Source organism: Brachyhypopomus gauderio, unplaced genomic scaffold (genome assembly GCF_052324685.1).
Source record: "Brachyhypopomus gauderio isolate BG-103 unplaced genomic scaffold, BGAUD_0.2 sc603, whole genome shotgun sequence".
Classification (NCBI taxonomy): Eukaryota; Metazoa; Chordata; class Actinopteri; order Gymnotiformes; family Hypopomidae; genus Brachyhypopomus; species Brachyhypopomus gauderio.
Window position 1 is genome coordinate 4,571 of NW_027507424.1, and position 27,214 is coordinate 31,784.

At 47.1% G+C, this 27,214-nt stretch overlaps 1 protein-coding gene across 1 annotated transcript in view; it reads left to right on the forward strand.

Moving 5' to 3' along the window:
• The first annotated feature begins 205 nt into the window (after positions 1-205).
• LOC143506907 (calmodulin-lysine N-methyltransferase-like) overlaps positions 206-27,214 on the forward strand; it is a 30,856-nt gene continuing 3,847 nt past the window's right edge. Inside the window, exons 1-8 of the mRNA XM_076996489.1 lie at positions 206-277; positions 3,541-3,602; positions 5,874-5,928; positions 8,304-8,367; positions 10,079-10,145; positions 12,222-12,296; positions 23,659-23,722; positions 25,327-25,458. Coding sequence (XP_076852604.1) covers positions 3,565-3,602; positions 5,874-5,928; positions 8,304-8,367; positions 10,079-10,145; positions 12,222-12,296; positions 23,659-23,722; positions 25,327-25,458 — 495 coding nt within the window. The 5' untranslated portion in view covers positions 206-277; positions 3,541-3,564. The remainder of the gene's footprint in view (positions 278-3,540; positions 3,603-5,873; positions 5,929-8,303; positions 8,368-10,078; positions 10,146-12,221; positions 12,297-23,658; positions 23,723-25,326; positions 25,459-27,214) is intronic.

The following is a 27,214-nucleotide window of genomic DNA, read 5'->3' on the forward strand; positions in this document are numbered from 1 at the left end:
ACCGTCCACGCACTGATGTATCTATCAGCCCGCCGTCACCGCCCCCCCCACAGATGAGGGAGATATCAGGATGACGGAGAAATAGCGGAGCCCTCGCGAGCGCCTCGCGACAGTGCGGCCCTCCCCCCCTCCTTATGCAGCGCACACGGGCGCCCTGATCCAAAATAAAGGTTGTTTACCGAGAGAGGAGGACGGTCTTATCTGCCCGACGCACCGTGTTTCAGAACCACCGACTCGTACGTGCGGAGAAGCTTCACCCCCTTTTACTGTCATTCTGGTGAGGAGGCGCCCGGCGAGGCTTTTTTTGCTCGGTGTGAGGGTTGGAGATTGTAGAGGGTGTGTGTGTGTGTGTGTGTGTGGTGTGTGTGTGTGTGTGTGTGTGTGTGTGTGTGTGGTGTGTGTGAGACCGAGAGAGTGGGAGGGAGAGAGTGGAGAATAAGAAGAATATCAGTAAGAAAAAGTGTGAGTACTTCCATAAATCACGTCTGAAACAAGATGGCAGGGTCAGAGCTATTATTAAATGCAGTTGCTAACCAGGACGCGGTCCGATCCTCGGTCCGATCCTCGGTCCCGATCTTCGGTCTGATCCTCGGGTCTTCCACAGATCAGATGCTGCGATGTGGTGAAGTGTGCACGTGTCTGCACATGCGCCTCGTCCCGTTTTCGCAGGACCCAAATGGGTGTTGGGCTCTCAGAGGTGGCGCACAGTGGGTGCTGTTATCTGTGCGAGTGTATCCGTGTGTGCGCATGTGTGTGTCCGTGCAGTAATCCTGAGGTGGTCTAAAGTAGCGGTGTGGGGGAGCAGATTGGCAGTTGATCATGTTGAAATGCGCTCTTATCCATTATTGGATCTGAAATGGAGGAGGCTTAAGAATTATCGGAGGCCCGCGTTAATGTGGAGATCATCTGGAGAAAGCTCGGGGCCGCCTGACTGCCTGCACACGCTCACACACACACACATCACATTTATGTTTCACTCTCTTTTTTTTCTTTCTCTGTCTGCCTGTCGTCTTACTGTGTGGATGTCATTTCACTTTTGGCCTTCAAGCCTGCTGAGAAGAACCTCATGAAGAACCTCATGAAGAACCTGTGACCACACGGAGTCTCTCAAACATGCTGACTTCTTCCGTTAGTTTTTTGCTCAGTTGTGTGTGAAAGTGACAAACAGAGTTCTGGAAGATGTTTGTAACCTGTGTGTGTGTGTGTGTGTGTGTGTGTGTGTGTGTGTGTGTGTGTGTGAGAGAGAGAGAGAGAGAGAGAGAGAGAGAGAGAGAGAGAGAGATTCACAGCAGCTGCTGGACACATCCGTGCTCATGTGATTAGTGTACATCCCTGGTGTCAGGATTAGTCAGCCACTGCACTTTTCCAAAAGTTCAAAGTTCACCAGGACAGGAGGGTATTCAGCCTGGAGCTCTTATGGATGGAGTGGATTGCTTGAGCATACATACAAGCAATCCACTTGTGTGGAGCGTGTGTATATATATGAATTACACCTGAACCAAGCTAAGGGTCAGTTTTATCCCTTTTTTTGGTTAATGCTTGACAGTCCAAACCAGAAGCCGGTGTGTTGCGTGTTGTGATGTTGTGTGGCTAGAAGTTTATGGCATTAGGGTCCTGTAAGCCGCTCTAGTCTAAAAATAGGCTCATTCTAATAGGTTCCTCTCTCTGTCTTAAAGGACACGTAAACCGGGGGGGGGGGGGGGGCGGGGGGGGGGTATTGCGTGCACATATGTGCAGACAGCTCTGTAGTAATGTTCTTAGGAGACTGAGGAAAACAGAGATACAGGCAGGAGGAAGGGCTCCAGAGGGCTCCAGAGAGAGGCTCTGTTTCTCCTCTGCTAATTGAAGGTGAGAAGTGATTGCATTATCCACAGGAAGGAAAGTAATCTATGATCACCTCATGAGTTTCTCATTTCCTCAAGTGCATCTCAACCCCTTCCCCCTGTCACCAACACACACACACACACCACACACACACACACACACACACACATACACACACCCCCTACCTCAATTTCGAGTCTATAATCACTTAAATTACCCATGCTGCAGTGTTCACAGTACTAATTAGGAAATATCTTGAAGAGGGTCAGTCTTAAAACTTGATTTCTGTCCAAGACAGAGATGCAGTATGAAGTTCGTTTCTTGGCACAATAGCACAGGGCTCCCAAAGTACTTAAGAACTTCGGTTTTCCTCCTGCCTAGACCTCTCAAATTGCTCAAGTTGGAGTTAAGCTTTAAATATATTCTGAAAACTCACATAATGCGATATCTATCCAAACAGCGGCTTTCTGTCATATCAAGACAACAAGTGACCTTTAGCTCCCAAGTTTCTCCTGACCTTTAGTGACCTCTGAGTGTCATAAGTGTGTGCGTGTGTGACCACTCCCCCGGCCACCTCGTTAATACCTTCTCCTGATAAATCTTATGGTGGCCTCTCAATATGTCACATGGCTGATCAGTCTGTAGACGGCAGCAGACGAGAATAGCAAGCAGGCCGGACTGTAATGGCACAGGCATATGTTGACGTTTTATCAATAGGCATTATTAAATCTTGCTTGGGTGAGTTAATCTTGGGTTGATGCTGCGGAGAGGTTGAGAGAGACAGGCATTAACAGGCCTCTGAAAGACGGGACTTAAGCTGCTTATTTGATCGACTCTCGCTCTCGAGCACGCCCGCACACACACACACACACACACACACACACACACCACTCCAGGCACCGTTGTGCAATACTGCACATTCTCCTCTGTTAATTTCGGCAGCGTTGAGACAATTGGCCAGCGTGTTGGGCCCGTGTGCCTGTGTGGAACACGTTCCAGCTCCCCGATACATCCCGTGGAGGAATGATGTCACCCTCCACGCACGCAGTGCGAACTCGCACACGCAAACACACACACACATCGCACCCACGCACAACACACACCCATCCCCACACGCAACACACAGCAGCACTCAGAGCTTCATCAGTGTGGCAGCTCCGGGCCTGAAGTTTATTGAAATGTGGATTTATCTCTTTCCTACTGCCAGGGTGTGTGTTTGTGTGTGTGTGTGTGTGTGTGTGTGAGTGCGTGTGTGTGTGTTTGAGAGACCCCAATAGCACCGCTGTGCTCTTGCTGGAGCAGGCTGAGGAACCGAAGGCTGACGGTGGGTGATAAGACCACCAGCCAGCCTCCTCCAGATAATCTCCGGCTGGACCCCCCCCCCCACTCTCGCCTCACACAGCCTTCCCCTGGCACTAAGTATCCAGAATGCACTAGGAGTGTGTGTGTAGCAACACGGGGAGATCCGTGGTGCTGAATTACAGGCACCGCGGCTTGTGTAGAACAGAACCCCGCTAGTGCCGCAAAGACAGCAGGCGAACGGCCCCAAATGGTCCAGAGACCCCGGCAGAGTTTTGTGTGGAACGTGCGGCCATCCTCAGTCTAGAGTGGTTCCGCGGTCCGGGTGGCGTCATCCGTGACGTCAGCGGTGTGAGGGGACTAGAACAGCAGCAACCTCACACTTCCACGTTTATTTACGTCTGTTTCTCCCCTCAGGTGTTTGGCCCTCTGAAGAGGGTGATGGCCTACTACTGTGTGAAGAAACATCACATGTTTACGTGAGTCTCTCCCTGTCTCTTTCTCACGCTCTCTTTCTCTCTCTCTCTCTCTCTCTCCTCTCTCTCTCCTCGCTCTCTCTCTCTCTCTCTCCTCTCTCTCTCTCTCTCTCTCTCTCCTCCTCCTTTGCCTCTGGCCCAGGTCTTTTGACAGAGAGGTAAGGGGCATTTTTGATTTGCACTCAAGGGCAGCACATGAGCCTTTGATTTCCTGTTTTTACATTCAAGAGGCGGAGGAAGGGGGGGGGGGGGGGGGGGGGGGTGCGTATCGATCATGTAGCCACCAGCTGAAGGTCAACTGGGCACACAGAGATACAGCACAGGGCGCTCAGCCCTTGGGCCTGTGTGTGTGTGTGTGTGTGTGTGTGTGTGTGTGTGTGTGTGTGGTGTGTGTGGTGTGTGTGTGCGTGCACGCGCTCACTTGCATGCATGTGTGAATAAGTAAGAGAGAACATCTTCATGTACCTGCCTCTATATATATCGATGTTTGAAGTGTCTGTAAATATTAAGAGGACCTTCCAAAATCATTGACCCCTTTCTGATTGTTGCTCACACCTTAACCTCATGTATTTATTTATTTTTTATCTTCCACTGTGTGTGTGTGTGTGTGTGTGTGTGTGTGTGTGTGTGTGTGTGTGTGTGTGTGTGTGTGGTGTGTGTGAGAGAGACTAGCATGTCTCTGTGTCATCCTGGGCTTTCTTCTTGGTGATATCTGGCAGAGCCGTTATCAAGCACTCCCCATAAAGAGAGTGAGCTCAGGGGACCCTGCAGTCTCTGCAGTCTCTGCTCTGTACACCCAAATCGCTACCTGTCACTGGGTCTTTGTCCTTACTGAAGCTCATGCTAGCAGCTTTGTGCACATTAATTTTTAATTGCACTCCTCGCAACAATCAACCCCTTCATCCCCCTTCAGAGTCTCCCTCTCCCTCTCAGGACTAACATGTTACACGGTGGAGAAGACACACACACGCACACACACACACACGTACACACACACAAGGCACATATAACACACACATGTACACATACACACGAATACACACACACGCACGCACATATACACACACACGCACATATACACACACACGTACACATTCACACGAATACACACACACACGCACGCACACACACATGCACACACGCACGCACACACACACACACGCACATATACACACACACGTACGCATACACACGAATACACACGCACGCACACACACATACACACACGCACACACACACGAATACACACACACGCATACACAGTACACGTGCACGCACACACGTATACACACACACACACACACACACACGTGTAGTGCATGGACTGTTTCAGTTCAGTGGGCACCAGAGAGATCAGAGATCCTCTGAAGTCTAGTGTGTGTGTGTGTGAGTGTGTGTGTGAGTGTGTGTGTTGAGTGTGAGTGTGAGTGTGTGTGTGAGTGTGTGTGTGTGTGTGTGTGTGTGTGTGTGAGTGTTAGTGTGTGTGTGTGTGAGTGTGGTGTGTGGTGTGTGTGTGTGTGTGAGTGTGTGTGTGTGTGAGTGTTAGTGTGTGTGTGTGTGAGTGTTAGTGTGTGTGTGTGGTGTGTGTGTGTCCATCTCATCTCCATTACTGTAGTTTAAGGCGAGGTGTTTTCGTGTGTGTGTGTGTGTGTGTGTGTGTGGTGTGTGTGTGTGTGTGTGTGTGTGATGGTGGAACGAATGTGGATTCAGTTTGATTCATTTATTAATTAATTATCAATTATTACTCTACTCTGCAGTGTTCCAGAGTAGTGAGTTTGTGTGAGTGTTTGTGTCGGGTGGTGTGTGAGAGTTTGTGTTTGTGTGTGTGTTTGTGTCGGTGTGTGAGTTTGTGTGAGTGTTTGTGTCGGTGTTGTGAGAGTTTGTGTTTGTGTGTGTGTTTGTAAGCCTGTACGCTTGTCCTCTATACACACTGAAAACAGCACTGTGGGGGATCTCTATCACTCTAATTAACTTATCTTACTGCTCCACCCCCACACCACCTGTCCAGCAGAAAAAAAGGACAATGTCACTTCCTTCTACAGAGAGAGGGACACAGAGAGAGAGAGAGAGAGATGAAATCAATGAGCCAAGTGGAATTGCATTCTAATCAATGACACTCCCCTACAGAGACATGGTATGCACAGTTAATTAGAGTTATTGTACAAGCTCAATATTCACGCAGTCTCTCTCTCTCTCTCTCTCTCTCTCATCTCTCTCTCTCTCTTCTCTCGTCTCTCTCTCTCTCCTCTCTTTCTCTCTCTCTTATACTTATAGGGATTCTGCTGTGTGTGAGTTGGGTGGAGGGATGACATGTCTTGCTGGGCTCATGGTAAGATGTACACACACACACACAATCTCACACACACACACACACACTCACACACTCACACACACACACACACACACACACACACACACCACACAATCACAGGCAAATGTCCAATTTCAGCATGGATACCCAAACACAGGCATATTGTAAGCAATATTGAAATGAGTTCAAATATACGGACGCTTCCACTTGAATGACTGTCGACCAATCAAGCGACTCCCACATTCTTCCACACACACATGCACATGCGTGTCCACACACACACCCCCCCACACTTCGCATGTCCACACACACAGGTATGTTGGGTATGGGGCAGCCGTCTGTCCTTTATCCCCCACTCAGTAGCCCTGTGGTAGGATAACACACCAGCACAGAGCCTTCCTCCTCCTCTCCTCTTCCTCCTCCCTCCCCTCCCCTTTCCCTCCTTCCTCCTCTCTCCTCTATCCCCTCCTTTCACTCTCTCTCTTCTCTCCCTCCCCTCCTCTCTTCCTCCTCTTCTTTATCCCTCCTCTCACTCACTCTCTCTCTCTCTCTCTCCTCTCTTCCTCTTGTGTCATGGCTCTGTCCCTGCTGATCTGTACTACACCTTAACCCCCATGAAGGTCCCTCTCCTCTACCTCTCTTCTCCTCTCCTCTCCTCCCCTCCCCTCTCCTCTCTTCTCCTCCCCTCTCCTCTCTTCTCCTCTCTTCTCCTCTCTTCTCCTCCCCTCTCCTCTCCTCTCTTCTTCTCTCCTCTCTTCTCCTCTCCTCTCCTCTCCTCTCTCTCCTCTCCTCCCCTCTCTTCTCCTCTCCTCCCCTCTCCTCTCTTCTTCTCTCCTCTCCTCTCCTCCCCTCTCCTCCCCTCTTCCTCCCCTCTCCTCCCCTCTCTTCTCCTCTCCTCCCCTCTCTTCTCTCTCTCCTCCCCTCTCTTCTCCTCTCCTCCCCTCTCTTCTCCTCTCCTCCCCTCTCTCTCTCTCTCCTCCCCTCTCTTCTCCTCCTCCTCTCCTCTCTTCTCCTCTCCTCTCCTCTCCTCTCCTCTCTTCTCCTCTACTCTCCTCTCTCTCCTCTCTTCTCCTCTCCTCTCCTCTCCTCTCCTCTCTCTCCTCCCTCTCCTCTCTTCTCCTCTCCTCTCCTCTCCTCTCCTCTCTTCTCCTCTCCTCTCCTCTCTTCTCCTCTCCTCTCTTCTCCTCTCCTCTCCTCTCCTCTCCTCTCTTCTCCTCTCCTCTCCCTCTCCTCTCTTCTCCTCTCCTCTCCTCTCCTCTCTTCTCCCTCTCTCCTCTCCTCTCCTCTCTTCTCCTCTCCTCTCCTCTCTTCTCCTCTCCTCTCCTCTCCCTCTCCTCTCCTTCTTCCTCTCTCTCCTCTCCTCTCTTCCCTCTCCTCTCCTCTTGTGTCCTTCATGCCGCTTGTTTTGGACCTGCTGTATGTGTGGAGCAGTCTGAGTTCCTGGCTGTTTCAGCTCCGTACATCACGCTGCCTTTCACTGGTGTTTGAAGGACGCCGACGTTCTCCAGTGGGCCGTGTGTCCTCCACACTCTCTCTCTCTCTCTCTCTCTCTCTCTCACTCTCTCTCTCTCTCTCATTCACCTCCTTCATCACGTTCTCATCCGTGTGTGTGGAAGCACACGCTAGCACGCGTGCAGAGGAACACGCATGAGATCAAACCACAAATACAGACTTGCTTTGACTTCAGAATAATGCCACCAACACGCACACACACACGCACCTCTGCCCACACACAACACTTCACAACTACAGCGATGCGCGCCCCCTCCGATAAAGACGAGCACTTGAATGAAAAGACGGTGCAAACGAGGGGGGGGCGATGACAAAGCCTGGGAGAAAGAGTGTGAGCACAAAAGCACACGCTCCGTAGTGCAAAGTTATATGAAGGGCATCGGGCCAGGCCTGGCGAGCCGAGTGCGGAGTGACAGCGGAGCGCGATGGCCCTGCCTGATAAGCGCCGTGCCGCAAATGAAAGGCTCGGTGCTCGCCATCATCCCCTGTCACAATGCAATTACCCAACAGAGTGATAGCAAGATAGCGGCTCCCCGCCACAGGGTGATAAAAGTATTGACTGATTTGATTGAATGATTAAAATAATGCAGACGTAAAATAAAAAAAAAAAAGAAAAACGAGTTGAGCGACAGAATGGGAGAGATGAGAAGAGTGGGGGGAGGAAGAGAGAGAGAGGGAGAGAGAGAGAGAGAGGGGGAGGGTCTGTGTGGGGAGCGAGGTTTTTAAATTCCAAGGTGTGTGTGTGTGTGTGTGTGTGTGTGTGTGTGTGTGTGTGTGTGTGTGTGTGTGTGTGTGTGTGTGTGTGTGTGTGTGTGTGCAAAGGGATGTTTTGTTTTCTGTTTTCATTTCTCTGGTTTTCATCTCTCTTTCTCTTCTCTCAGATTGCAGTGTGCGCTGACGTGAAGGAAGTGTTGCTATCTGATGGGAATGAGAAGGCCATCCAGAGTATCCTGCAGCTGTGTGTGTGTGTGTGTGTGTGTGTGTGTACGCATCATCTAGAGTATGTTTGGTGGTGCAAGACCATTAGTGACTGTTACTCCAAACACTCTTCACATGGTTTAATAGCGTTATCATTTCACCTTTCCCGCTTACACACGAGCAACCCCACCACTGCACCAACACACGTTCTCCCAGGGTGCCCTGACGTACCTGACGTAGCCTGACGTAGCCTCAGGCGCTGGAGTGTGTGGCAGGTTGTCGGGCTGACGCCCAGAACCACCATTTTGAACCTGTGATGCATAATCACGTGGCTGATGGCTACTGCTGTCGCTGGCTGGTTTCTGTGCGGTTTCTCTCGAGCTGCTCTCTCTAAAACACGTTCTCCTCGCTCATCTCACTCCCTTCTACGCTTACAGTGTTCTCCCATCTCTTCATTAACTCACCCTCTCCAAGCACTTAAAAGGTGACTTCAAACCTGACAAACATGTGACATGGTCTCTTGCTCTCCTTCCCTTATCACGGTTGTCCTCGCATTCTTCCTCCTCCTCTTCATCCTGGGAGCATGGCCACGAGCCACCTGGTGGACAGAAACAGAAGGACGGCAGCCGGTGTGCTGACGGGCCCCGCGGAGGAGAAGACGGCGTGTCCATGATCGCCCCAGCCGCCGTGTCACGACGTGCCTCTCCTGAACACCGGCGCCCTGGCGGACAATAGCAGTGACGCAGCAACTCCCCGCAGAGAGCGAGAAATGTGCTTTAAAGAACGACGTCCAAATGGAGGGGGCGGGGCGTCCAGCGCACGCAGGGTAGAGTGTCCAGCCTGCCAGTGGCTTGATAGAGCGTTAATTGGCACCGCTTTGTGCGAAAGACGATTCTGCCATAATAGAGTGCAGAGAGAGAGAGACGTGATGATGAGTCCGGAGGCCGAACAAGGCAGCTCGTCCAAGAAGAATGAGAATAACGGAGTATGATCACTGCACGGGGGCCGTCGGGGGGGGTTTAGGACGAGGGACTGCAGAAGGCTACAGACGCAATTTCTCCACATCACTGTAGCTGTTACCACTGCTGTTTTAGTGGCACAAAGACTACAGGCCGTAGAGGCGATGCACCCAGTTAGCTGTGGCAGGCTAACTGCTAACTATGACGGGGTTGTCTGTCGGCTAGATTTGAGCCTCTTTGCTTTAGAGAGTTGAAAGGCCATAAATATTACAATTCCTCATTATATAATAAATAATTATTATAAATAATGCTTCCACACTGCTACTTAAACGGATTGCTCATGAGTGTGTGTGCATGTGTCCAGGTGAGCGATCTCTGATGAGGTTACACCTTAAACTTGTGTGACGTGCTGGCCTAAACCCCTCCAACACCCCCCCGGGCGAAACGCACTACAGATGGGGCTCACAGCTACGGTTTGGTGTGTAGAGAGCGAGTAAGAGGGGAAGAGGGCTCAGCACTAATTGAATTATCTTAAAACTACAGTCTGGTCTATTAATAGACGTGCTGCCAGCAATCTGGTAGCGTGGCTAGCTGGGCTTGGGCCCCCGGGAGCAGGACTGTGTGTTAAAAGCCTTCTTATTGATTTTCCATGGGGAAGTGCATGGGGCGATCTTGTGCACTCTGGTAATCCGAGGATGAGAGACGGGGAGTGAGGGGAGGAGTGTCGTGTGTAGAGTGTTCAACAACGACGACTGTTCACCTTGACCGCTGTGTGCCAGACGTGCGTCGTGCCATCGAGAGGAACCGGCGTGCGGGACTCCTCGGCACCGCAGACGTGTCCTGCAGGTGAGAGTGCGGGACCCATAACTGCCCCGTTACACCCCGGTGACACGCTCAGTCTCATCTCTGCATTCGTGCAGGACACTTCACACGTGAGGCACATTCATGATCCTCAGGCTACCAGCTGGAATCAACACACCTGCATTCAACACACCTGGTGTGTGGGTGTGTTCAGGTGAATGGGTGTTGGTGTGGTCATGGTGTGTGTGTGTGGGTGTCTCAATGGGTGTTGGTGTGGTCATGGTGTGTGTGTGGGTGTCTCAATGGGTGTTGGTGTCTCAATAACTCCAGCATCAATTACAGATTGACGACGATGTCTTATGCTCTTCACAAGTTGACTTATTGTCTGCTTAGTCATGGCATCTCACTCTTCTAGAAGGTCCCTCAGGTCATTGAGGTTCTGGGGTACAGAGTTATGAACCTCTACATGACGATTCAGCTGATTCTGCAGGTCTTCTATGAGATTCAGATCTGGAGAAAGTGCAGGTCACTCCATTTGAGGAACCCTGGTCTCCAGCAGACGTTCCATAATGATTTGGTCTCATCCATGAAGATGAAATTAGGCCTGTGTTGTTCATACAGAGGCCCAATGGATTAATGATGTTGATCAAGTAGTTTGGGGTTTTCACTGTACCATTCACAAAGTGTAGGGCAGTTCTGTACTGACTAGACGGCCCACACTGTAGTGACCCAACGGCCCACACTGTAGTGACCCAACGGCCCACACTGTAGTGACCCAACGGCCCACACTGTAGTGACCCAACGGCCCACACTGTACTGACCCAACGGCCCACACTGTACTGACCCAACGGCCCACACTGTAGCACCACCACCAAATCTTGTCTGGTGTCGACAGTGAACGAAACGTAGTGCCAGCATAAATACCAGCTGTAATTGAACCAGCACATTTATTGATCAATTCATGATCAACTCACCTGTTGCGAATATTGCAGGTAAACTCCTTCTTGGATAGCAGAAGTTCACCTGTAAAGGTCAGAGGTCATTTTGGGTTCATCCTGAAAATTCACCCAAAAGCCAAATATCCCTGACTGTGAGTAGAGAGTGTGTTAGGGCCTAAACACACACACACACACACACACACACACACACACCACCGCATACACCCGGTATGTTTCCCAACAACATGTCTCCTAATCTGAGCATCACCATTCAAATGCATTACCACCTAAAGTAATTTTGGTGTTCAGTGATCTAACTCCTCTTTCTCTCCCCTCTTCACACCTCCATCCTCCCTCCATATTTACTGTGGGCTGATGAAGTGAGAGAGTAAATGTATAATTAGCCAACATTACTCTGATTGTTTTCTTTAGAGATTAGGCTTCCTGTCAGAACGCTCGCGTTGTGTGGGGCGAAGGTCGCTCATGATTGGATGTGGGGGGGGGGGATCTCCTCCTCAGCTCTGTGAAGAACTACTTTGGCCCCCCACTGAGACAGGAGATTGTATTTCCACAAGACATAATTTTTGTTTACTGACTGTTAATAATGGCTAATTAATAATACGATTCACCCACCTAAAAAAATCAGACCCAGGAGATTGGTTAGAAGAGGAGAGGGAGAAATGGAAAGAAGATAAAACATTGTACAAGTGTTGTGAGTATTCGGATCAGGTTCTGGTCAGTACTGTGAAGAAGGAACGAAGTGTTCAGTTGGTGAGAGCATCAAAACTCAACCGTGTACCCACCAGCTGCAGAAAAGTGCCCTCCTGCCCCTCTTGCCCCCTCTTGCCCCCTCCTGCCCCTCTTGCCCCCTCCTGCCCCTCTTGCCCCTCCTCCCCCTCCTGCCCCCTCTTGCCCCCTCTTGCCCCCTCCTGCCCCTCTTGCCCCCTCTTGCCCCTCTTGCCCCCTCTTGCCCCCTCCTGCCCCTCTTGCCCCCTCCTGCCCCTCTTGCCCCCTCTTGCCCCCTCCTGCCCCCTCCTGCTCCTCCTGCCCCTCTTGCCCCTCCTGCCCCCTCTTGCCCCCTCTTGCCCCCTCCTGCCCCTCTTGCCCCTTCAGCCTCACATTTCATTCTGCCCTTCCTGCTATTTTTTGAATTTCCAGTTCTTACCCCCTCACTCTTCCACAGGGTGGTGAGGTGGGACAGTGAGGCGGACGTCTCCGCGCTGGAGGGACGTTTTGACGTGGTGCTGTGCGCCGACTGGTGAGTTTGTGCTGGTTCTCCCGTGAGCCCACGTCTCCACCCCACCGTTGGCACTAAACGTTAAAAACACAGAATCCAAAACAATTACAGGACACGCACAAATCCAAACTGTAATCTAGGTGTTCCAACATGCACAGGAACGGCCGTCCATATCGTCCTCTCATCACTACCGAATCTCATATCTCACCTTCCAGTCACAACACGTCCGTGCCCCAAAAACGTGCCGGCGGACTCGTTGGCCTGGTGACGGTGCGCTAATATTCTGGCGGGCGCGTGCGGCGCTTATCAGATGGCAGCAGCCAGCCCGAGGTTGGCACCGTGTTACTTCCCCTCCGCTAACTCCACCAGGCATTTCCATTTTCTCCCAAATTGCCTCTTTTTTCATGCTCGGCGTCCCAGCAAATGGAAGTCTTAGGCAAATTGCAAATAATTATGCCTGTGTGAGGAGCAGGGAGAGAGGGAGAAAGAGGGAGAGAGAATAACACAAACATTTCAATTAGCCTGCTTCTTAACATAGATCTCTGAGAGTTTGTTTCTTTTTTCTGTGTCTTCTATCCTGCTGCACTGTGCACCTTCGACTAGCGGTAGAATTGACTACGTTCAAATGTCATTTTTGTTAATTATGTAATGCAAGTGATGTTATATTACTAGTTTGCCATTCCCCTGTCTGATTAGATTTCAGATTAGACATTTCTGGCCTTAGGTTAATAGCAATTGATGGGCCATTGACATGGATTATCTGAAAAACTAAAGCGTTAAAATGTGTTTCATGTCCATATCTGGGTTTACTTGGGCTGGATTGCCCTTGACACTTCCAACTAAAATGTATCCCCGGTGTGACCAGACGAGATTCAATTTTAATCTCCCACATAAAAAGCCCATTAACATGTATGGAATTTGTTACTTCTCATTGAAACCAAAGTGCATTCCATTCACACTAGTGGTTCCTAGCAAAGTGGACTAAATGAGGAGTTCAGTCAATTTAAGCACAATTACAGTCCATATGCAGTGAAACCTTCACGTTCAAAGGGATCGTGCACAGGGAGGAGGGAGCAGCATTTTATAAATGCAGGAAGTAGACATGAAAGTTTACCCATAAATCAGTGGGGGACTCGGGTGCGAACCTGATGACTGACTGAGCAACCAGTAATCTACAATATGTAAGTGTTATTAATGTCATACATTTTTGCTAAAAACTATCAATGATGTGGAACTTAGCCAGAAGATTTAGTTTGTTAAACATGTTTTATGTAATGTTGGTTACATAAATATTGGCTACAGCAATCAGTTTAGTCAGAATCAACCAGATGTTTCTTTTTATGTATGGGTGTAACATATGCAAGAAAGAGCAAATGTGTGAAGAAAGAATCACTTTAAATATAGAGACGTAAATGTGGAACATGCATAGATTGGTAAAGAGGACACAATACACATGCAAACTCATAGAGCAAATACAATCATCAAAGTCATTTGCTCTTACTAAGGTCAGGAATACCTCGCAAAGAGGAAATGGGACACAACTTAAACAGCAGTGACTAAATAATGTCCAGGTGTTCATGATTAATAGAGACAGACATGCAGGCTTCAGCAGACATCGACAGACATGACTAAATAAATGCAGTAGGAATGGTTAGGATCAAATCTTTATTTAAATTTAGTTAGCATAGATGGGATGATGGGTGTATTATAACTTCAGGTCTTCATTAACTTTTGGTCCACTGCCTAATTCTAAAATGTCTTTTCAAATAAATTGCATACCTATGGAGGACAGTTGATCTCCAGTCTTGATCTCGTCTTGATCTCCAGTCTTGATCTAGTCTTCTCTCTTAGGATTTCTTTGCCACCTCTCTGCCTGTCCATTATTCTGTATTACCCTGAATTTTGTTTACTGGAGATGATATGCTCAAAATCAAAAATCTTTTTTGCAAACTCCTGGAAGTCAATACACTCATATTGGAGACAATCTTCTTGGACCACCTCATCTGGGCTTCCAAATCTACCAAAAGGGTCTTCGGTTTAACCACGAGTGTGGTGGTTGGGAGGTGGATTATCACTACAAACCTTGAAAAAAAAATATGTAGCTTGTCAGGTTATCGACATCCAGTCTCTCAACGCTGGAATGAGTTGCTGTTTTGTCTGTGTGCACCATACAGCTCAGCAGAACTCACAAGACTCCACTTTCTCTGTTACAGCCAATGAAATCACAGGCCACCTCATGATGTTTGCACACTCATCACTGGTGAGACCCCGGTGTCCGTCATGTATCCTGTCAATGATTTTTGATCCCTATGCATTGGGGGAATGCACAGGTACCTTCCTGATGGCTGCTGGCCCATCACCTGTGTGCCCTCCAGACTGAAAACACTTCAGCGTCATTTGCAGGTGATTGTAAGTTGCTGTGGTTGTTTTAACAGCCTCCAGCTTTTGTAGTGCCACAGAAATACTTCCAGTGGTGGCTGCAATGCAGCGTGTTGCATCGGAGTGACTTCTCCTCAGAGTTCAGGAGAGAACTGTAGGACAAAGTGTCAGATACATCCGCACTCCTGCCTGGTGCATACTCACGAGGACTCCCATTGGCCATGTGAGTCGTGGACACTGCAGTGGAATATTGTCCAAGTCTATTTTATTCATCAGTAGTACCAGAGCCGGAGTGGCTAATCGGGAGATTCGGGGGGATTCCCGATGGGCCGGTTCTCTAGTTTGGGCCGATTGGGAGGTAAAAATAATTTTGGGCCGGTTTTGGGCATGAAACTCCCCGGCTGAAAAAGTGTCCCACTCCGGCCCTGTGTAGTACTACGGGCTTATGGAGGTCTGAAGGCCAAACAGGTATTTATTAAATCTTTCACAAGTCCAAAGACAGGAAACTCTTTCTCAATGTGTCTATACCTGGTCAAAGCCTCTGTTGTTCATTCCAGAACTGGAGAAGTAGATTGTGTCTCTTTGTGTTGAAAAGCTATCTGTTGTGGATGGGCCCATATCCAAGATGTCTTGGATTTTAGTGGCTCATGCAATGGCGGGCACACTTGACAGATTAAGGATAAACTTCCCAAGGTAACTGAATTCGCCAATAATCATTCTCAGCTACTGGACATTCTGTGGTGGTGATAGTTCACGCACACCTCACACCTTTTCTTGGTCTTTTTCTTGCATCTGACTTGTCAATCACTTGGGCAAGGAAGTGGAGCTGACATTGCCTGATCATGAATTCTGTCTTCTTCAGACCAGCAATGTCGGTCCATCCTAACACCAGCACCGGTCATTCTGTTCCATGCTATCACCAAAGACCAGAATGTCATGGGTAAACACAACCACCCCTTCTAGGTTGGGGGAGTATTTGTTCTCTTTCTTTGGAAGATTTCAGGTGCACCAGTGATGCCAATGGAAAGACATTTAAAGGAAAACCTCTCAGAGGGTGTAACATTGTTGGCTTTGCTGCTTTCTGATATGGGATGTATCTGCCAAAAGCCGGCTGCTGCATCCAGTCATGTAAACACTGTTGTACAAGTCAATTTTGCAACCCTTTCTTCAGCAACAGGCAGCATGCGTCTCTCTTTCCTGACAACTTAATTTATTTACCTTTTTTATATTTACCTCAACATGTAATTGCACACTGCCATTGCGTTTGGGAACTGGCACCATTGGTGGACACCAGTTTCTTGAATCTGTCACTGGCTCAATAAAGTGATTCTCTTCCATTCACTGCAGCACCTCTTTCTCTTCTGTGTGAGAGGCAGGGGCACTCACAGCTGTGGCTCTGAACACGGCTGGGCATTTTGCTTCAGCAGGTTCTTCACAGGTTCTGTTTTAAGGAAGCCGTGCTCACTAAAAGCACCGTGGACTCCATCTGTGCACTGCAGCAGTGCCTCAGCAGACAGTTGGCACGCTGGTCCTTTAGGACGTGTGGGGAATGACTTCTTACTCTTGAATGTGATGCTGGCCTGAAATTTGCCCAAGCAGTTCACTATCTGATATAGTATAGCACTTCCTTTCCAAGTGCCCTTATTGGATTTATTGCAGGATTTCTTTATCCCTGGAGACTTTTCCTGTTGTTTGTTTTAGTTTCAGTTAGACTCTGGCGTCCATAATGTATCCTGTCAAATATTTCTGATATTTCTGAATGTACATATGCTCCACTCTGATATGCACTGTGAGCACTGAGAATGTACATGTTGTAAACGGTTGGTGGCAAAGGACAGACCAGCAGTTTTTCAGTTATGAAAAGACACTCGGTGATTGTGCTTGACCAGGTGAGAGCTTACACTGGCAATTTGACACTGTCAGAGACGACTTCTGGCCATGACTGGTTGTTTTGATTTGGGCGTCGAGGATTCTTAGGACGATATAAGAAGGATTAGGTCGAGCCAGAAGAGCCTTTTTTCAGATTATAAGTCTCATGTACTTCTGTCAAAATGTAGTGACAAGTTGTAGCAAATATGACGAGTTCTTTTTACGCGAGTTACCTGCTGCTGCTTTAAGCTTGAATTGTACTTCCGCAGCATAGACGTAGATGCAAATCTGAGGAGAACGGTGCATTAATGCGTAGGTTTATACACGAAATCATAGACGTGAGAATGCACGCCAAACTGGGTAGTTTGTCATAACAATGGACGAACACACCATCAGTTTCCTGCTTTTGTTTGCGTAATATCTATAGACACACACTTGTATAATATTTGTAAGATTTTATTTCGCTTATAGGACCTTGAACATCCACCTGTAGTTTCATAGAATACTTCCAAGACACACTCGTGTATATATGCGCATATGCTCTTGAGTGCACATATATGTCCTGAAAATATTGTAAATTATCTGAGCCAGAAGTGAAACGCTAATAGGGTCTCGGTCCACAGCAGAATCCATGTCATGTTAAAACAGAAGCTAATCAAATTCTCAGGTAAAATTATAGGATCCATAATATTTTACAATATATTTACAGCGGTGTCGTGTTCACTTCTTACACATTGGTTGCGTTTATGATAAATCCATCAGTTAACCAGGTGTAGCTAACGGGCTTTGATTACACACGGCGAAAGTTTCAGTGTATTATGTAATGTTGTAAAAATACATTTGTAACTGAGCTAAATGACATAAAATTAGCAAATGTTAATCTGCATACTTTGATTTACAGTATGCTCATTGCTTGCTAGTAACATTATTGAATAGTATTAGTCAGTGTATTCAGTTTAACAGAAAAGCAAAGGTGGACATTCCAGGTTCAGAAAGTAAAAGTCCTTCCCAGGATTTTACTCCAGCTTGATGGATTTTCTAATTGGTGCCAGTCAGGTAAAATTAGTGGAATCAACACAATCCAGGAAACATGAGCAAAATCTTGGTGAGGACTCTTACTTTCTGAACCAGGAATGTCCACATTTGCAGAAAAGACGGATCCATACTGCCTCTATGAATATGCAGTATAAGGTAGCTGATGATTCTCTATGGTCAGTGTTACCTTTGAGGTCAAAGATATCACCAACTAAAATGAAATTCCTAAATTCAGAGGGCAGCATACAAAAAAAAATAATTTTTTGGTTAATGTTTTGCACTCTGTAGTGCCAGACAAATGTCGAACTGAAGCAGAAATATGAAGATAATAACACACCTCCTGCTCACATAACATTTTGAGTAAGGAAGAAAAATACTGTGTGGGAACTTTTAACTGGGGCTTTAGAGTGGCACAAAAGAACAGCCAATTAGTTATAAATGCAGCTGGAAAATATCTGGCACAGTGATTATTCATAATATGTTTATCATTATCATCATCATATTATTCTTATGTTTAAATGATTTGTCCTTTTTCTATTTCAAAATAAGACAGTGATGAAATATTAAGGGGGATCTATTGTTGATCTATTTGTCTATATTTCATCTACATATTCACATATTGGCTCATTGAACGCTTCAACACTACCATTGCTGCAGTTTGTAGTGTTTGTACTTTTTAAAAAGATTTTTAAATTAAAAAGATAAAACAATGATCTAGTTAGTTTTTACACCTTCCTAGCATATACTGATGGGTGACATCTAAAATTGTAGGGACACGTATGTTTGCCTCAAAATGGCACATCTACATTGAGAAATGTTTTTTTACAGAAAAAAAAAAATACTATACTCCACCGCTCAATCTGTCTGTATAAACATACAAGTAAGATAATTTGAAAGGTTTAGCACCTTAAGAGTCATTTGCGTGGTTGTTGGGCTTAGAGGCAGATGAGTAATTCACTTTTACACATTTCCACAGCCAGAAAAAGGTTTTCCCAAGTGTCCTAGATGTGATCTATCGGAATTAGTTAATGTTGGTTTAAAAGAGGAGTAAGGCATTTCTACCACCAAAAGTAGCAAACAGTATTTATGAGAATTATTTATTATTATTTTATATACTTTTTCTATGAGGTGCAGCTCACATCAGGTGAGGTATCAAATTGTTTTGCAGTCTGTTCTTCAGAGTTGGTCTCCCATATGGAGTTGCTATGTTTTGAATTTACTACAGAATCTCTGAAACATCCAAGCCACTAGGTGGCAGAATAATGGCATAATGTTAAAAAGACTCACAGGAAAAAGTACGTATTGGTCCTTTATAGTATATAATTACAGTAGCACTAATTTTTTAAACAAAATATTTCCATATTTGAAACTACAGAGAGAATATGAAGCCAGTACAGTAGTGACTTTGCCCACTAATTCTACAGATAAAATATTAGATTCTATATATCTGTTTACTGTGTTTACAGTATTTTACAGTAGGAAGTGCACTGGTGTTGATTTTTACACTGGAGAGTAAAATCTGATCTCATCCATTCACACATCTTACTGAGAAATGGAATCCCCCCCCCCCCCCCCCACACACACACACACACCCAAATCTCTTTCCGCCTGTTAAGTGTACATGTGTACAGACCCTTTAGAAAGCAAATGGTTCTGGTTTATTATTAATCCACAGTTGGAGACACATGCATGATGGGACTTCAGTGAGATGATGATATAAGAGTTTACCATGTGAGCACCGCATCAGGAACCATTTAGATTCAGCCAAAATGCTGTTAAAACCCACTGAATGTACAGAATGCACATGCATTTAAATAAGCAGATGAGTGAAATTGCTTGTCAGCAAATAATAATCATTGTAAGGAATTATAGTGTTGAACAAACACGCGTGTGGTGACATCATCGCATCGTGGAAGTCTGTACCACACGTATTTGCGTAAGTACCGTTTCACACGTGAAGCCACAAACCGATGCGTTGACGCTGAGTGCAGCGTTAGATTTTACGGAGCCCCTAAAAATGTTATTGCTAATGAGAAATTTGCTTAATTTCACCATTTATCACATTAAAGCAAATTAAAGGTAGTTTAGCGGCAAGGACTGACATTTTAAATTGACAAAAGCACTTGCACAAAATCATCTACAAGGTGCTGCTGGTGCATTGTGGCCAGTACAGGTGTGTTCATGAGTACAGGTGTGTTCACGAGTACAGGTGTGTTCACGAGTACTGGTGTATTCACGTGTACTGGTGTGTTCACGAGTACAGGTGTGTTCACGAGTACAGGTGTGTTCACGAGTACAGGTGTGTTCACGAGTACTGGTGTGTTCACGAGTACTGGTGTGTTCACGAGTACTGGTGTGTTCACGAGTACTGGTGTGTTCACGTGTACAGGTGTGTTCACGTGTACTGGTGTGTTCACGTGTACTGGTGTGTTCACGAGTACGACCAGCGTGTTGCACTGACACCTGTGTTCTGTGCCATCACCCCAAACCAGTGCATCCTATTATTCTAATGTCACAGAAATGGCAGATAATATGCAGGTGAAATGAACAGAAGGCGACCAGCGGGTGGTTGATTTGCGTGTAATAAGGAGACACCGTGCGTGTGGGCGCACGCCACCGAAGATGAGTCACGCCACAGCGGCCGTCCCCCCCGACGCTGCAGCCGGCCACTCGGCCGTAATTGCTGTGTTCAGGAGAGGGATCTCTCGGCGATTAATGAACATCACGGCGGCGACGATCACCTGCGTAAAGGTCAACATCTGAACTTCTGTTTCCTTTAATTACAGTCTTTCAGTCAGGCGGCGAGGAAGGCAGAGGCTGTCGGCGGGGGCACGCTCCTGGGGGGGGGGGGGGGGGGGGGGGGAGGCACACGCAGGAGCTCCTGCCTTGTTCTGGGGACGGAGTGTAGCAACCCGACAGCAGCCTGCTTTATTTCTGTCTCCATCAGCCGCGGCTCAGCTTAAGACTCTGAGGATTTTCTGTGCAAGGCAAAGATTTGTCTGCACTTTTGCAGAGTGGAGCTAAAACGGGCATCGAATTAACTCGAACACGCACCGTGCAGCCCAGGGAATGTGCAGAATCGTACCCATGACCTGCGTCGCAATTCTTACTGGTCAGAAAGCTTGGGGGTCGTGTTAAATCCGCGGTGTCTGTCCGAACAATAGTGGAGAAGTTGTAGAATTACGGGAACAGGACATCGTGTTTTACCCGTGTGTACATCGCACACGAAGATGGCTGAAAGGTGACGTGTTGGCTGTGCTCTATAGTTGATGTCGGCATTGTTGGCGTTATTGCAGCTGACTGCCTGGCTGGCAATGCCCCGCGTGTCTGTCTTCTCTAAGCTGCCTAAGTGTGGCCTCCAAGATAAAGGTTGTGTGTGTGTGTGTGTGTATGTGTGCGTGTGTGTGTGTGTATGAGAGGGAGAGCGCGCACATGTGCACATGCCTGTATGTTTGTGTATCCAGTGTGAAAACTGCGCGGTTTGTCTCTAATGTTAGTCTCTCTTGTAGTTTCATAATTTATCTCAGTTCAGATGAATTGGTCAGAACAAAACCATCTGTGTAACCATGACACAGATGAGCAAAACATAAAAATATAATGTCACCATATTAGAAAAAGATACTAAAACACCATGTGATTTGCAAGGAGCATTTTAGTAAATTAGTAAATTAAACTACCATTTTTCTCCACCTCTTTCACTATAACCTTCAGCTCATATAACCTAGATGAGGTTAATGTCAGTGGAATTAGGCCAGATTATGTGTTCGGGTGGTGTCGGGCGTGGAATGCCAGCCTTAAGGATCTCTCTGAGGTTATGCATGGCATAATCTGAGTGCATCCATTTCCAGATTAACTGATTTAGGCTTCTGAATGTGTCTCTGTCGTCTGATGTACTAACGATACGTTCAGAGGTCTGCACCACGGTCCACGCCCTCAGAACGCCCCCATCAGATGTGCGTGGACTCACTGTTGAAGCTGGATCTGTTCTACAGAATCAGCCTCGGGTTGGGGTTGGTCGTGAGAGTTGTGGCCTCAGACAGCATGCGTGGGCATTTGAAATGTGAACCCACAGTCAACCATTTAGTTAAAGATAAACAAACAATGTTTTATGAACATTTTTGTTTAATGGTGGCATTTTGTTAAATGCAGTTGTTGCCTTAATAAAGCTAGTGAGTTTGTGTTGATTCATCCATGTTTGATTTTCCAAAATATCAGGGCCTGATATTTACCTTATTTTAATGTCATATTTGGCCAACTTTTGGAAAATTTAAGGGTGTTTTTAAATTAATTTTTACTAAATATACAGATGGGGAAAAAAAGATTCAGGTTCTCAATAATCATCAGTATATAGATATAATTTGCAATTAATTATTATATTACATATCATAATTGTAGGAAATTGTGATTTTCTCTCATAATTATGGACCATTGAAGAACATCAAATGATGCTGCATGATTTAATGGAGATTCTGGACAGGACTGAATGAGCTGGACTGTCCTGTGGTTTGATTCTGTTGCTTCACACTGTCACATGCTTGCTGTGAATTAAAAGCATGTTAATGATGTGATATCAGTGTGAGAACAGGGTGAACAGTTTTCCTAAGTTACTGTGAGTGAGTCCGGCATGCTGTGGTGTGTATGGAGCCTTGGAATGAAGTGAGAGGAAGTTGGGGTGGAGGGAGGGTGGAGTGAGCATTGTCTGAGCACTGGGGTCAAAGGTCACGCACTGTGGCCGGCCGTCGCCCATCTCGCCCCTAAGGTCACTAGCTATTGTGCCCTTTGACCTGTTTCACCCAAAGCAGGGTCAGCCGTTCACTAATAGAACAGACGACACATGGTGACATCCCATCTAGACCCGTCTGACACACCTGAACGTACCTGAACACACCTGAACGTACCTGAACACACCTGAACGTACCTGAACACACCTGAACACACCTGAACGTACCTGAACGTACCTGAACGTACCTGAACACACCTGAACGTACCTGAACACACCTGAACACACCTGAGCGTACCTGAGCGTACCTGAACACACCTGAACGTACCTGAACACACCTGAACTTACCTGAACGTCCCACAGGGCACGGACGGGGGAACCTGCACACGCACTGACTCGAGTGTCACACAATGAAAACAAACCTTCAGGAGTGGATGTGTGTGTTTTTTGGAGGGAGCAGTGTGTAGGATTTAGTACAGCCCCGACACGCCCCGACACGCCCTGTCATGCCCCGACACGCCCTGTCATGCCCCGTTATGCCCTTTTATGCCGTGCTTGCTTTTATTTTGTAGTGTAATGTCTGATCAATGATAAACTGATCATGTTATTGTGCAGTTCAGCTGAAGTGCTGAGATGATGCCTCAAGATTTAAATACTGAATTCTGTTTGGACCTTTTTGTGCTCAATAATCGCTCAGACTCACACCACCAGCAAGAAGAGTGTTCATGCTCAGCACCACACACACACACACACACACACACACACAAACAGTTGAAAATTATCTGTCCCACAAACACTTATATACACCACAGCACATTTGTACATATACTCACAGTGATTTGCTCACTCTCAATTACACTTACGCGCTCAAGCATAAATGACAATGAAAATAAACACACACACTCTCTCGGACACACACACACACACACACACACACACACATGTACCATGCAGACACATAATGGGGCACAAGTGAAAGTATTTGAAGAACTTTGCTACAACACTACAGTTTTGTTGTAAGATTGTCACATTTGAGTATAAACTGTTCTTATCAGTGTGAACCAAATAAGATGTTTGAGGAGACCTTCAGATACGCGTGGTACGTGTGGGTGTACGGTGGCACATCCTTGTGTGTACGCATACATATGGCTTCTTACACACTCAAATCCATCTGGATTTTGGCATGTGATGTAAGGAGCGTTGAACACCTGCCTGTACGAAATGGCAAAACGTCTTCCAAGCAAAGTGTCTTACGTGCAGCAATTGTTCACTTTGTGGGTGGATTTAGTTTTGTAAACAGAAAATAAATAACCTACAGTTTAATCTCAAGTCGCCATCGTGGAGAAACGATCTAATCTTTGGCCTTCTGTCCTCCTGTAGCCTGTTCCTGGACCAGTACCGAGCCAACCTCGTCGACGCGCTACGGAGATTGCTGCGACCTAATGTAAGTCTGTGTGTGTGTGTGTGTGTGTGTGCATATGTATGCATGGGTATGCTCCCAGTAATTAGTCACTGTGCAGTGATTCAGAGAGTAATATAAAGGCTTAATAGCATGTAATACTTTAATACGTATTATGTGCAACTTGAATGGGAGTTTCTGATCTATTTGATGCTGTGCAGTAATCATAAAGCACACAACTTCTCCTCCTTGGCCCTGTGATAAGACCTGCTGCCACTCGAGCCCAGCAAAATGAAAGCGCTTCAAAGATAGCAACAGATTTGTATTTATCTCCAAGGTTTTTTATTCAAGAACAGCCTTTGATAGTGGATGTCTTTATATTATAAAGGGGTACAGATGTGTGTGTGCGCGCGTGTGTGTGCGCGCGCGTGTGTGTGTGTGTTGTCAGCATTTCAGTAGTGTGGGTCAGCGCACACTGTACAACTCACTCATCAATGTGATTTCCATGTTTATATTTACACCTCTAATCTCTTGCCCCCTCCATCATATCATATCTCTCTCTCCTTCTCTCTCTCTCTCTCTCTCTCTCTCTCTCTCCCTGACACAAATCCATACAGACACACGTTTCAAATGAGCTGTGTCAAAGCCATGTAATGAATTAGCGTGGTCGTGTGGGTGAGACATTTTACTCATTGCCTGATTATACGAGTCTCTGAGTCTTCTGGTCCTGGACAGGCAGTGTAGTGTAGCCGCAGAATGGCTATCCTGGACATACATATGACCATATTCATCAAAACCAATGAATTTTTCATTTAATGTCTCATTTATTATTATTATTATTATTATTATTATTATTATTATTATTATTATTATAGAATGAAGGTGTGTCATGAATATCCCCCCCCCACACTCACTTTCTCACACACACAAGCTCATGCACACACTCACACTGCAGTATTACATTAAAGACAACATCCACATTGTGGAAGTGAGCTGATCAAACTTGATCACATGTTGCTGTTTGTTTCATTTGGACTAATCCCCCCCCCCAACCCCCATTTAATTAAAACAATACTATGATAAGAATATATATATATAGGAAATAATATTTAAAGCCGAAGGATTTCAGAGAAACTTTGAACCTTTGGATAATCCTCTTAGCACTGCAGGTTGTGCGAGGCCTGTTGATCTATAAAGAGTGAGGATGTGCCTCCAGTCATTGATTGGATTAGGTGAGCTTTAATCTTTGTGTTTATTATCTAATATAATACCTGGGAGAGATCCAGTATAAGGTAGAGACGCAGATCGCCCCACGCGGAGTGATGATGAGGGGAGAGAGACGTGTGTGTGTGTGTGTGTGTGTGTGTGTGTGTGTGTGTGTGCCCTCACACTACCCAGCACTGCCACCGCTCAGAGGGAAAGGCCCTTAACTCGTTTACAGAGTGATGCATTCTGGGTATGTCGCGCTGGACTGGAGTCTGCTCGTCAGCCTGGAGAGGGAGATGTGTGGGGAGACCAGGAGAACTCCCTCTGTTTCTGCTGAACCAAAGTATGAATGAACTGAAGTGTGTGTGTGTGTGTGTGTGTGTGTGTGTGTGTGTGTGTGTGTGTGTGTGTGTGTGTGTGTGTGTGTGTGTGTGTTTCTGTAGGGCACAGCATTGGTGTTTGCCCCCACGAGGGGTGACACATTGTCAGAGTTCTGCGGGATGGCTGAGCACATGGGCCTGTTTGTGTGCCGTTATAATAACTATGACTCACATATATGGGAGCAGCACTTGAAGGTGAGTATAATAATATTTCTGCACGCATCTAGTTCTTTAAATCATTTCTGTCTATTGTTTGATGGAGTATACGTCACGCCTCAAGTTGCATCTTGAATGAATGACTTTATGCTCCAGAAGGTTTTGTGGTGTTCATCTCCTCAGGGCGTGTAGAGTAAGCTCTAAACCCCACCCTCTCTTCAGGTGCCAGACTCTAAACCCCACCCCCTCTTCAGGTGCCAGACTCTAAACCCCACCCCCTCTTCAGGTGCCAGACTCTAAACCCCACCCCCTCTTCAGGTGCCAGACTCTAAACCCCACCCCCTCTTCAGGAGCCAGACTCTAAACCCCACCCCCTCTTCAGGAGCCAGACTCTAAACCCCACCCCCTCTTCAGGAGCCAGACTCTAAACCCCACCCCCTCTTCAGGAGCCAGACTCTAGACCCCACCCCCTCTTCAGGAGCCAGACTCTAGACCCCACCCCCTCTTCAGGAGCCAGACTCTAGACCCCACCCCCTCTTCATGAGCCAGACTCTAAACCACACCCCCTCTTCAGGAGCCAGACCCTTAAGTGTGTCTAAGACACAATGGGCAGTTGACCAATCAAAACGCACCACCGTGTCCTCCCGGCCGCCCCAGAGTCCAGCTGGTTAACCGCCACTGTCAGGGAGGCTGCGGCTGCCATTTTTAACCGCCGAGGAAGCTGCGAGGACCCATTAGGTCCTGCAGGCCTGACGGGCGGCACTGCTCCTGCCTGAGCAAAATGGACCTGCCAGCAGGGCCCTGACACTGAGTGATTTGGGCTTTATTTCTGTGGCCCTTTGAGTGGCCACTCTCCCGACGGACGTGGGTGGCCCAGGGCTGCAGGAATAAACAGCAAGCTGCTTCCACGGCTGCGAGCCAGAGAGGGAGAGAATTTAGAGCAGGAGACGGACAGGGCAGAGGGAGAGAGAGAGAGAGAGGGAGAGGAGAAAGAGAGTGTGACAGGCTCTCCTCCCTGACACACTCTCTCCTCCTCCTGTCTTTAATGGCCTTGTGCAGAATGTCATCATTGGATGGCTAAAGTACCCTTAATACCCAGATTCATTAGTCTTCTTCATCTTCCTCAATCGCCTGAGGAACTACATGATGAAATCATTCTGAAGTTTCATGCTACTTCATCCACACTTCATTCACATGTAATTCTATTAACACTACAACTGAAACACAAAGTAGTGTGTGTGTGTGTGTGGGGGGGGGGGGGGGGTGCACTCAAAGGCATGCTGACCAGGGCTTGCTGAATAGACGCTGGTCCCTTATTATGATATGATGATGACGGAGAGGGGCCAGCCAAGCTGAGTCAAGAGGTGTGTGTGTGTGTGTGTGTGTGTGTGTGTGTGTGTGTGTGTGTGTGTGTGTGTGTGTGTGTGTGTGTGGTGAGGCCAAGCTGGTGGTGTCATCTTATTTGAAGGTTATTAAATCCCAGTTCATATCACTGATGAACATCAGCTGTGTGAGTGGGAGCGTGAGAGCACCAATACACCATGACACACACTCCACGCACTCCACACACTCCACACACACCACACACTCCACACCACACACACCCTACTCACCCCACACACTCCCCACACTGTCCACACACCCCACACACTCCACACCACACACACTCCCCACACACACCACACACCCCACACACACCACACACTCCCCACACTCTCCACACACTCCACACACTGCACGTTCCCAAACGCCAGATATTCACACGTCTTCTTTATCTGTGCGTAGATGTTGGCTG